This window comes from Neomonachus schauinslandi, chromosome 7, assembly GCF_002201575.2.
Source record: "Neomonachus schauinslandi chromosome 7, ASM220157v2, whole genome shotgun sequence".
Lineage (NCBI taxonomy): Eukaryota > Metazoa > Chordata > Mammalia > Carnivora > Phocidae > Neomonachus > Neomonachus schauinslandi.
Window position 1 is genome coordinate 55564461 of NC_058409.1, and position 12552 is coordinate 55577012.

At 43.8% G+C, this 12552-nt stretch overlaps 1 protein-coding gene across 10 annotated transcripts in view; it reads left to right on the top strand.

Annotated features, from left to right (window-relative positions):
- PDE8B (phosphodiesterase 8B) overlaps positions 1-12552 on the top strand; it is a 218585-nt gene that overhangs the window by 200883 nt on the left and 5150 nt on the right. For 9 of the 10 annotated variants that reach the window (XM_021699983.1, XM_021699974.1, XM_044916702.1 and 6 more), the window contains 7 exons: positions 2238-2314; positions 3733-3897; positions 6446-6491; positions 6939-7074; positions 7962-8160; positions 10539-10756; positions 12111-12231. In XM_021699983.1, the coding sequence (XP_021555658.1) occupies positions 2238-2314; positions 3733-3897; positions 6446-6491; positions 6939-7074; positions 7962-8160; positions 10539-10756; positions 12111-12231 (962 nt within the window). The remainder of the gene's footprint in view (positions 1-2237; positions 2315-3732; positions 3898-6445; positions 6492-6938; positions 7075-7961; positions 8161-10538; positions 10757-12110; positions 12232-12552) is intronic. The other variant, XM_021699992.1, reaches the window with a different exon arrangement.

Here is a 12552-nt window from a genome sequence, read left to right on the forward strand (position 1 = left end):
AATTAATCTTTGATAAAGCAGGAAAGAATATGCAATGGGAAAAAGACAGTCTCTTCAACAAATAGTGTTGGGGAAACTGGACAGCTACATGAAAAAGAATGAAGTTGGACCACTTTCTCACACCATGCACACAAACTCGAAATGGGTAAAACAGAAATGTGAGACCTCAAACCATAAAAATCCTGGGAGAGAGCAGAGGCAGTAATTTCTCTGACATTGGCCATAGCAGCATTTTTCTAGATATGTCTCCTGAAGCAAGGGAAATAAAAGCAAAAATAATCTGTTGGAACTATACCAAAATTAAAAGCTTTTGCAAAGGAAAAGGAACAATCAAGAAACTAAAAGACAACCTACTGAATGGGAGAAGATGTTTGCAAATGAACCTATCCAATAAAAGATTAGTATCTGAAATACATTTTAAAAAGTATACGACTCAACAACAAAACCACAAATAATCTGATTAAAAATGGGCAGAAGACATGAAGATGTTTATCCAGAGAAGACATCCAGATGGTCAACAGACAAATGAAAAGATGCTCAACATCACTCATCATCAGGGAAATGCAAATCAAAACCATGATGAGATATCACCTCACACCTGTCAGAATGGCTAAAATCAGAAACATGAGAAGTAACAAGTGTTGGTGAGGATGTGGAGAAAAAGGAACCCTTGTGCACTGTTGGTGGGAATGCAGATTAATGCAGCCACCATGGAAAAAAGTATGGAGGTTCCTCAAAGAATTACCATAAGATCCAATAATTCCACTACTGGGTCTTTACCCATAGAATACAAAAACACTGGGGCACCTGGGTGGCTCAATCATTAAGCATCTCCCTTCGGCTCAGGTCATGATCCCGGGGTCCTGGGATCGAGTCCCGCATCGGGCTCCCTGCTCTGCGGGGAGCCCGCCTCTCCGTCTCCCACTCCCCCTGCTTGTGTTCCCTCTCTCGCTGTGTCTCTCTGTCAAATAAATAAATCTTTAAAAAAAAAAATACAAAAACACGGATATAAAAAGATACATGCACCCCTATTGTTATTGGAGCATTATTTACAATAGAAAAATAATGGAAGCTGCCCAAGTGTCCATTGATAGATGAATGGATTAAAAAAAAGATGTAATATATATATGTATATATATTATATGTAATATATGTGTATATATATGTAACTGTATATATCATATATTATACATACATATACACACAATGTAGTAGAAAGAAAAAAAGATGGAATATATATTATACGTAATATATATGTATAATATTATATGTAATACACACACACACAATATAGTATTTCTCAGCCATAACAAAACATGGAATCTAGCTGTTTGCAACCACATGGATGGATCTGGAGAGTATAATGCTAAATGAAATAAGTCAGAAAGACAAATACTATATGATATCACTCATGTGGAATGTAAGAAGCAAATAAAGCCAAAAAAACCCACACAAAAAACAAAAAACAGATAACAGACTCTTACCTATAGAGAACAAACTGGTGGTTACCAGGGGAGGCTGGTGGGGTGATGGGTGAATAGGTGATGGAGATAAAGAGCACACTTACCATGATGAGTGCTGAGTAATGTATAGAATTGTTGAATCACTATATTATATACCCAAAACTAATATAACATTTTTTAAAACTGTATTGGAATTTAAAAATAAAAAAATAAATTTTAAAATTAGAATTTAAAATGAAAGTTTCTATAGATTAGAGCTAGAACCATCACTGGATTCTGGGTGTTAAGAACCTCGAGGCGCAGGGAGGTCGAGTGCCTGGCCCTAATTACTACAGAGAGTGGACTCTCTCATCTGCGCCCACCCTGACCATGGCCCCTGCTTCCTCTCCCACACTGCGGTTACCTGCTTATATGGCCAACAGCTGGGGACTGAAAGTTAGGAACTGCCCGAGTTGGGCTTCAGTAATTTATGGGAAAGTGAGATGGGGCCTCAGGATCCCATTAACCCTCTCTGAAATTTCCCTTCTGGAACTGGGACTCCTCAAACCTTCCTGCCATCAGGGTTCCAGGCCAGAACACCCTTTCTAGACTTTGGCAAGTAGTGCCTGATCTCTGAGCCTTTTAGGATTAAAAGATGGGCAAATCCTTTGCTTTGTGGAGGGCAGTGGGGAAGCATTCCTATGAGAATCAGTCCATGAAGGGTTCCTTTGGTGCATTTAGCCAAGCTGAGCCACCAGAACCAGAACCAGATACGACTTCCTTTATTCTCTTCAGCACCAAGCCTACAGAATCGTCGCTATCCATCCATGGCAAGGATCCATTCCATGACCATCGAGGCTCCCATCACAAAGGTGAGTGGCAGCTGCCTCCTCCACTCTGCAATCAGGGTTACCCAGCACTGGGTTAACTTCTGGAAATAAAGTGATGAGTGACTTACTACTAATACCATGGAGGGGAAACAGATATTAAATAAATACATAATAAATAAATTTGTAGTTACAAATTGTAATGACTATTAGTAAGGAATACAATAGGGTTCTAAGAGAAAATTAAATTACGGCCTATTTACATTGGGTGAGGTGATCAGGGAGAGCTCTCTATAGAGGAAATAATGTTTGAAGTAAGAACTGAAGCATGCAAGGATGTTAGGAGAGGTGGGAGAAGAGAATTGTGGACAGCAAGCACAGCAAGGGAAGAAGCAAAGAGATGAGGAAGAGGGATTGGAGTATTTGAAGACCTGAAAGGAAGTATGGATGGCTAGAGCTTGGAGACTGGGGGTGGGAAGGGAGGGGAGAAGATGGTGACACGGAGCTGCCAGGAAGGGTTCATATTTTAGTTCTGTGCAGAATAAACCACTGAAGAGTTTCAAGTGGGGGAGTGACATGATCAAGTATGTTTATTAAAAAGAACACCCAGCTGCCATGAAGAGAATGGACTAGAAATGTCAAGAATGAAAGAGAAGAGACCAGTTAGGGGTTTTCCAGAATTCTAGGCCAAGAAGTGGTGTTAGTTGGACTAGAGTTAAAGCAGTGGAGATAGAAATGAATAGATGAAGAAATATTTAGGGGTAGAATCCATTTAACTCAGTGACGAGTGACACTAGGAGAGTGGACAGAGAAATGGAGAAAGCTGTTTGTCAGTTGGGGCCTCCCAGGTTTTGGGTTTGAGGACAAGTGGATAAAAGTGTTGTTTTCTTTTGCTCCAGTGTAGAGACCAGAGAAGGAGCTCTTGTCTTCGATTTTTTTGTTCCATTTGTTCACTTGCTTGCTTTGGGGAGAAGGGAGCAATATCATGAATTTAGTTTTGGACATGTAAGTAAGACATTTCAATAGATACATCACATAGGCCGTTGAATATACAAACTTGAAGGTCAAAAAGGAGTTGAGACAGGGATGTAAATTTGAGGGTCCTTAACATATGGATCATATGGGTCCAAAATCATGGAAATAGCTTATCTCTGGAAGGACTGGGGAGTGAGAGAAAGCCCAGCACCAATCTCTGAGGAGCTCCAACCTGTAGAAGAGAGCTAGAGGAGGATCAGCAAAGAAGCTGGAAGAAATGTAATCTCCAAGGTAGGAGCACCACCAGGAGAGGGAGGATGAAGGGCACACCGCAGGAAGAATGGACTGGTTGTGTGGAAACACAGATCATTTTGAACAATAAAATGTGTTACCATCTGATTTCTTACCATTTCCAGGCATACGTTTAACTTCTGGGAATTAGAATCCTAATATCCTCAAATTTATTCGTTCTCTCTTTACTTCCTTAGGTTATAAATATCATCAATGCAGCCCAAGAGAACAGCCCCGTTACAGTAGCAGAAGCCTTGGACAGAGTTCTAGAAATTTTACGGACCACAGAACTGTATTCCCCTCAGCTGGGTACCAAAGATGAAGATCCCCACACCAGTGATCTCGTTGGAGGCCTGATGACTGTGAGTGATGAGGAAAACCCAGAAATGCAGGGGAGAGACATGAAGTGCCCTCCAGGGTACACAGAACGTGTAACATAGAAACTGGTGCCTATAGTTGCAGAAACACCTGTTGTGTGGGCTAATGTCAGCATAACCAGAAGCATCTGCATCAAAATTTATGTATTATATGTGTGGTATAATTCAAGGAATTCTTGAATTTATCTTTCCATGAAGCTAACTGACCACATCAATGGGAGACAGTCCTGCAGAATCATCATTACAGTAAAGGGTAGTAGGCAGCTGATTGAGGGTGAAGTATGCACATCCTCCCCTTGACCTGGGGCAGTACTGGATTGAGGGTTATGGCGAGGTTTCCTTGGACTGCAGACTATATCATGAAAGCGTTTGTACTTAGGCTAGAGCACTAGTTCCCCAAATCTTAGAGAATCCGTTCTTTAAATCAAAGCTTATATAGAAGTTCCCTTTACAATCCAGTAAAGGCAGAGCTGAGCTGTTCTGGCTCCATAGGGTGAGGGGAGGAGGGATCCACCCCCTGCCAGCAGGCCAATACCGCCACCATCTGTAACCACCAAGAGCAGCTGATGTCTAAGGACTCATCTGTTCTTGTGTTTTGCTGTGATTTGGTGGTCATCATCATCCACCAGCAAGTGAAGAAAAAGGAGAAAATTCAAATTATTCACTTGTAATCCTTATCAGAGGCTGAAACTGGAAGAATTCTTTGGGAGGAAAACAAACTCATCTATGTGTTTTACTTTGAAGACTTCTGTCCAGCCCTGTCACCAAATGCTGGGTTGACTGGCTTTGTAGTCCATTCTCCTTGTTCCTGCTGAAGGTCTTTAATGAACCTGTAATTGGAGTGACCTCTCGATGCTTTCCTGTCCCTGGGCCGACCTGGGTTGTCCCATCGCAGTGCAGTGTAGACTTAGTGCTGGAGAGGGTTGGCGGGGGTCTTGCAGGGGGGCAGCCACAGCAGAGTCGCATTGGGAGCATTCTGGTTCTCAGAACCCAGTTACCTGTCCTCCTTCCCCCTGTTGGCGTACCATCTTGTGGTGTAACGCTGTGAGGAACCAGTGTAGGATTCTACCTACCTTTATTCGGTTTTAGGGAACCAGAAAAAGAAAGGCAAAAAAAATCCAGGAGTACCTTGTGATACCTCCCTTACAACAAGACAGTTGTAGCCACTGTTATTTGCCTATTGATAGAGTTTTAAAAATTAAGGTCTTGGCCTAAAGATCCAAGGTGTGACTTCAGGAAAGCCCTTCATTAATACTTTGTTTTTAAAGATTTATTTATTTATTTATTTTAAAGAAGGGGGAGCACGTGACGGGGCGGGGCAGAAGGAATCAAGAGTCGGAGGCTTAGGCACCTGGGTGGCTTAGTTGAGCGTCGGCCTTCAGCTCAGATCATGAGCCCCGGGTCCTGGGATTGAGCCCCGGGTCAGGCTTCCTGCTCCATGGGGAGCCTGCTTCGGCCTCTCCCTGTCTGTCTGTCAAATAAATAAAATCTTTAGGGGGAAAAAAAAAAAAGAGTTGGAGGCTTAGCTGACCGAGCCACCAGAGTGCCCCTTTTCATCAATACTTCAAACCTTAGCAGGGCGCCTGGGTGGCTCAGTTGGTTAAGCAACTGCCTTCGGCTCAGGTCATGATCCTGGAGTCCCGGGATCGAGTCCCGCATTGGGCTCCCTGCTCGGCGGGGAGCCTGCTTCTCCCTCTGACCCTCCCCGCTCTCATGCTCGCTCTCTCTCTCAAATAAATAAAATCTTTAAAAAAAAAAAACTTCAAACCTTAGCACACACTTTCTAGAGAGACAATTACGACTTTTAAGCAAAGATCTAAATAATTAGGTACTCAAGGATAGAAAGCAGAGGGAAGGAAACAGATGCAGAAACATCTGGGGCCTAGTTCAAGAGCCTAGTACTAATGGAGATCATTGGAATTCTTTCCACTCCCTTATGCTGCCCCCTCAAAGATCTCAAATCCAGAAACTTTTCTTTTAAAGGCTAGTTGTAATGCCCATGTTGCAAAACAGAAAATAGAGTTGGAAAAAATTTAGGTATTAGTCAAAAATCAGCCCACCCTTTTTACATCTTTACATTAAGTCATCCCCAAAATGTGGCCCAAGACTTCGGTTCCCCAATATGTAAATGTAAGAACACAAGAATAACACCATCCCTATAAGGGTAAGTGGGGTCCCTTCAAAATAACCCACATCCAAAAGCAGGACCCTTCTGCAGTTGCACGAATGAGACTTCAAAAAGCCAGAAGACAAAGATGGAGTGAGAACGAAGGCAACTCAGATGTCAGGTGTGAAACCTGAATGAAGTCCTATCCACTTTATTCTCCATTCTCCATCTCCTGGAGCTAATAGCTGTGGAAGGGAGAATATCCTCTGTCTTGTAAATACTGTTCTGATTTAATTTTGAGCTTCAACTTGGGAGTTCCAGATTGGGTTGTTCAGGATGAAGGTCTCTTAGGCTAATGGAAGAAATAAGAGAACAATGCTAAGAGCATGGAAAGCATGCTTCTAATAGTAGCTTTCTTTATTCCAGGATGGCTTGAGAAGGTTGTCAGGAAACGAGTATGTGTTCACTAAGAGTAAGTTATCATCTGTCCATTATGGTGATGGCCAGTCTCCAGCTTGTGCCTTGCCCCATGTTGGGATTATTGTTTGGGGAGGGTGTTGGTGTTACTTTCTCTTGGTCTCATTGGAGTTCACAGTCTCTTCATTTGAAGAGAAGTGTCGTCATTTGAAACCAGGTCTCCTCATTAAAATATTACTTCTTTGAGCACTGTCTGAGTTAGAATTGCACATCTCTATACATTTAAACAGACAGTTAAATGGGATGATTTTTTTTATTTTTATTTTTTGTTGGGGGATCTGGAAGTTTCATAATGTAAGAGAACCCTGAAGTGAAAAATCTTCCTACCCTTAGAAGTTCAAGACTTCCTTTCTAGTAGCAACCATGAAGACGATGACAGATGCTCAGGGGCACTCAAGATTCTACAATTAACCAGCCTCCCCAACCCCATCTGTTTGCTCAGATGTGCACCAGAGTCACAGTCACCTTGCGATGCCAATAACCATCAACGATGTCCCCCCTTGTATCGCTCGATTACTTGATAATGAAGAAAGCTGGGAGTTCAACATCTTTGAATTGGAAGCTGTTACACATAAAAGGTATGTGGCTTCTCTGGCTGCAGGTGGGGAAAGATTGATGGCCACGCTCAAGACTTTCACATCTGGAAACTTTGAGGGAGACGTGAGTTCTTGCCACAAGAAACTTCACAGGTTCTACCTGTCATGCCATGCTGGAATGTCGAACAAGCAGAGAGACTGTGGCCCCTGAGTGAGCTCCTTTATGGAGACAGAGTTGGTAAGATGTGGGATTAGCCTGATGATGACCGAGGATGAGGACTTACTGTGTGTCCTTTTCAGATTTATCCAGGTCATTCCTTTGTGCTAGTGAGCCAAGAGTTCCAAGTACTCTCAGCTCCAAACTGTTGAAGTTCCACCTTACAAAATGAGTTTGAGAGCAGTACAGATTTGACTTTGGATCTATCCGGGAGGCAGGGAAATAATTAAATAACTCAGAAAGGCCTCTTCTATAGTAGGAGAAGGCTTTCTTCTGGCGCTGTTGGTGTATAGGATGTGAATGATTCTTACCTGTACATATGTAATGTGACTGTAAATGATAGGACTTTGCAGAGACGACTGTCCTTAGGCTCAGTAACTTCCTGAGGGGACACAGAGGAAGTGCAGAGCTTATATGGAAGTAGAGATGGGGAAGGACTATCAGGGATCTATCTTGGTTGCTGAAACCACCGAAGGCTATGACTTAAAGACAATCTAGAAATCCTATGTATTGATCGCCTGAGGCACCTACTTGTAAAGAGGTGACTGATGTTCTCTCTCCTTCTAATTTGGGGAGGAGATACTTTTATGCCCTTGTGCATGTGAAGTAAAAACGTCTAAAGAAAAATGCCTCTATTCCCCAGTGTCATCAAAGAAAGCAGTTTCTAGACCAGTGAATACAATGAATCAGGGTTTGTTTTCCTGTTTTCCAGGCCATTGGTTTACCTGGGCTTAAAGGTATTTTCTCGGTTTGGAGTTTGTGAATTTTTACACTGCTCTGAAACTACTCTTCGCGCCTGGCTCCAAGTGATTGAAGCCAACTACCACTCCTCCAATGCCTATCATAACTCCACCCATGCCGCCGATGTCCTGCATGCCACTGCCTTCTTCCTCGGAAAGGAACGAGTGAAGGTAGAATTCTGATACCATGGTCTGCTTACCTGCCTAAATTGGAGGTCCAGGAGCTCAATCTTACTAAATATATAAGGCAAATAGCTAATATATATATATAAACTGCAACCAATCTGACAGTTTTTTGAGTGATCAAATTAACTGGTCATGTTGATGTTGTAAAGACATGGCCTCTTCTCCCGGCTCTCCCCTCCCACAAATGCCTAAAGTAATAATTGATGTCACTGTAGAGATTCCTTTACATGGCTGGCTGATTCATGAACCCATTCTCCACGTACAAGGAGGCCTTTGTGAGGGAGGGAGGACAGGACTTGATTATTACAGCAAGTGGTTACTCGGTCTAGAGGTGACATTTTAGGATCAGAATTTGGCCAATGGCATATTATAATCCAGACAGTAATGAGCCATCCCACATTCGGCTGATCATACATATATGTGTGTGTTTTGTGTAGGTGTGAATGTGTATATCCTGTACTGATGACTTACATAATTCTGAGAGAGTTCCCCGTCCCTCAGTCTTACTTAGAAGTCAGTGGTGTCACGTACAGGGGCTGATTTATAGGAAGCCCTGGGTACCCCCATGTGCAGCTGGCAAGAGATCCCCTTCCCCCCTCCTTCCCATCCACCATCACTTGGGGCACAGTGAAGCTCGTAATTAAGCTTGTAATTCCTTTGCTACAATTAGAACTGAAGCTTAGAACGTGGATGCCCCTGGGAGAATTGCTATCTAGAGACTGAAATTTGTATCAATCTGCAATAGCCTGACATGAGATCATTTCTTTATTCTTAAGACCCTGGGTACTTAGAAGAGTGGTAGTGGGTCAGCTAGAAGGAGCAGAAGTGGCACCAAAATGGGGAGAGTTTGCCAAAGCTGATCAGACAAAAGCTGAGCTTGGTATTCGCTTTCATCATCAACAAAGTAAAGAATGTGGTCCACGAGTGATGCTTTTGAAGATCTTTATCACCTACGGTTTAGAAAGGTGACGTGAGCCTAGGTTTGTATAGCCCCTTCTTGGAGGAGCCACGGCCCTTCCAGCTCCCTACTCCGGGCTCACAGTCCTGCACCACACACTGCATGAGATACTGCCCCGCTGAGGCTGCACACGGCCAGTGCAGGACAAGTCCTCAAGCACGAATGCCAAGACCAAAGTGCTGGCAGCCCCTGCAGTCCAGAGTTGGAGATTAACCTCACTCAAGCAGAACCACTCTAGAAAAATAGAGATTAAATGCTTGATGAGTCAGGGAGTTCTTGGTCACCCTGTCATCTTCCTTACTCTCCCTCCTCTAAGAATTCTCTTTTTAATTGTGAGTTCTGTTAGTGTCTTCAAAATCTGATTGAATTGCTCAAGTCGATCTGGAAACAAGGCTAAGGCTTTCATATACTTACAATTCCAAAGACATCTTCTAATTCTGAGTCTCGGCAGAAAATGTAGAACTGCAAGGAACCTTGGAGAATTGGGCTGGAAGGGGCTCTTGAGCTCAGAGATTCAGTTACTTTTACTTCTGTGTGTGTGATTTGTGCCTTTCCCACTAACCCGTCAACCCCATCAGTGCAGAAGGCATGCCAGTGTAGTTCATCATTGTGGTGCCAGCACTCCACTAACTAGAGCCCAGGAAGCCTGTAATAAAAGATTACTGAATGAAGTCCTAAGGTATAGGATCTCGTACGAGATAGTCGTCCATTTAATAACCTCCTCCTAAAGCTGTAATCTGAGAAAACATTTGTATGCCCTTATGCTCTGGTTTGTGTTCTCAGATTACATAACAAGAGCTTAAGAAAGAGGGTCTCCCTTTCTCCTTTGCCACCTGCTAGCTTAGAGCTGAATTTTGTTTTTAACTGCGAGAGCTGCCTTAACCTTAGTTGTCCTGGGGAAATTCTTTTTCTTGTCCTTGGTTCTCCTGTACTGCTTGGCTCGCATCCTTTTACCTCTGTGTGAAGAGTTCTGATGTATGTGTGCCATTTACTGCCATTCTCTCATTCTTTGCATAAGTAAGCACATAAAATAAGTACTACTTGTGACCGTAGGCCACTCTGTGTTCTCTCCACCCATGGGGAAGTGTCATAGCAATACCCCCGGGCCAGCATTTGAAAAGGCCTGTTTGGCTTCTTCCTGGAAAGAACTGGAGCGGGTGGGTGCCAGGATTTAGGCATCCATTTTAATATATCTGTCATACGGCACAGCTCAGATTTCGGTTTCCCTCCAGATATTCCACTATGCTGCATATCCTAGGTAGCCTCTCAATTTCTAGAAAGTCAGAGAAGGCTCATCAGGCTAAGAAAATATTCTGATGATCCTGTCCCTCCTGAGGGTCAGACAGGAGTGTAGGTCTCTGACATCCAGTGGATAACGTTCAACCTTGCCTCCCCGTGGCCCCAGGGAAGCCTTGATCAGCTGGATGAGGTGGCAGCACTGATCGCCGCCACAGTGCATGACGTGGATCACCCAGGAAGGACCAACTCCTTCCTGTGCAATGCAGGCAGTGAACTCGCCGTGCTCTATAACGACACCGCTGTCCTGGAGAGCCACCACACGGCACTGGCTTTCCAGCTCACAGCCAAGGACAGCAAGTGCAACATTTTCAAGAACATTGACAGGTTGGTTGTGCTTGGGTTCCTGTGCTCAGGTTTGTGAAGTATAAGTGGGAAATTCCGTTTTCCCTAACTTCTCCAAGTACTTAGCTGCTTCGTAGGGTAAGGACAAGGAGAAATAACAATAGTTGGACCACTGTATCAGACAACAAAATAGTAATCTTGCCCTTAAAAGCTTACCTGTACTTTTCAGACTGCTTTCATCTTTCTGAATTTCGTTTGGTTTTCAGTGGGTTCATGGACACGTTTTACATACCACAAAATACTTAAAATATTGTCTTACTAGTAAGTACAGCAGATATTTTTACCCTCCCAGGAGGACATCCCTCCTTTTGTTAACTCAAGGAAGATGCATCCTTCCTCATCTTTCCCCAGTTCAATGTTTGCCCCTTAAAAACGTAACACATGAGGAGATAGTGTTGTTTGACAGGTCCCAGCAGAGTTGTTAGAGCCCAAAGGGTTGGACAGGCTTCCCCCTTCCTGGCCGTTGTACTCCCATCTGGGCAGAGTGGGACAGCTGGGAACAGACAGGAGCAATTCCTGTCAGCTGCCCTAACCCTGCAGTCAGGCTACGGCTAGTTCCCGCAGAGCAGCAGACTTCTGGAGGGCCAAGCATGCACAGAGCACAGAGCTCACTCTGGCCTCAGGGACAATGCGTCAACAGGAACCCAACTCTTTAGTTTCCAGAAATCTGAGAAAACATGGAGACCAGTTATTCCACCTTCAGAACGTTTCATCAGTGTCAAGGACTGTTTTTAGAACTTTCACTGAAAGAATTTTCTCCAAGAGCCAATTTTACTCAGCTCTCCGTTCTGGCTCCTGGAAGTTAGAAAAAGATGATAGGAACTGGAGAGTAATTTTGGGCAGGTTTGTTGCTCCATGCATTGCCCCTTCTATCTAACTTAGAGAATCACTTATTCATGGGAAAACATTATTCCAATGCCACCAGCTAAAGGAGTACAGACAAGTCTCTGTAACAGAAATCTCCGTGTCTGAGCCACCAGTCTTGCCGGGCAGGAACTTGTCATTTCCTTCCACCTGGCTGTTTCTGTGTTGCCACGGGACGGTAGAAGGAAACTACTTTGTAAAATAAGTGCCTACTACGTGACATCTCTCTCTCTCTCACACACACACACACACGTGTCCTACAAGGGTCAGCTGTACTGGGGCCCATGGAATGGCGTCAACAGGTCCTGGCTTACTGGGAAGAGGAGCAGGTAAACTTGATGATCTGCACTCAGTTCTCAACTCCGTGCCCCCAGCTTCCTCCCACACTGTGGAAGTGTGGTGAAATGGTAGCAGAACAGTTCTCATTCTGGACCTGATATGAACAAGGCTCTTTGTCTTCTGGTTATTTTAGGACCCATTATCGAACACTGCGCCAGGCTATTATTGACATGGTTTTAGCAACAGAGATGACCAAACACTTTGAACATGTGAACAAATTTGTGAACAGCATCAATAAGCCAATGGCAGCTGAGGTAAGCATTTCCCCTGTAATAAGATACATCCGAGTATTATTTCCATTAGAGGCTACTCTGGCCTCAACACACTTTCTCTTCATCCTGAATACAAGGTGGTTATCTGCTCGGAGTTGGTGAAGAAGGGCTGGAAGTGCTGGCCACAGTAACCCTGAACTCCTTGAAAGAAAGGTCCTGAGATAAGGCCCATGGTGACAGGAGGTGGTAGGCCCAAAGAGTAAGACAGACAGGCCTGCAGACAGCGGAGGCTAGCCTAAATGGGGGTATTTTAGAGGATCCAAAGCCCTTTCTAATTTTCTGTCATTTGAGACCTCAAAAGTG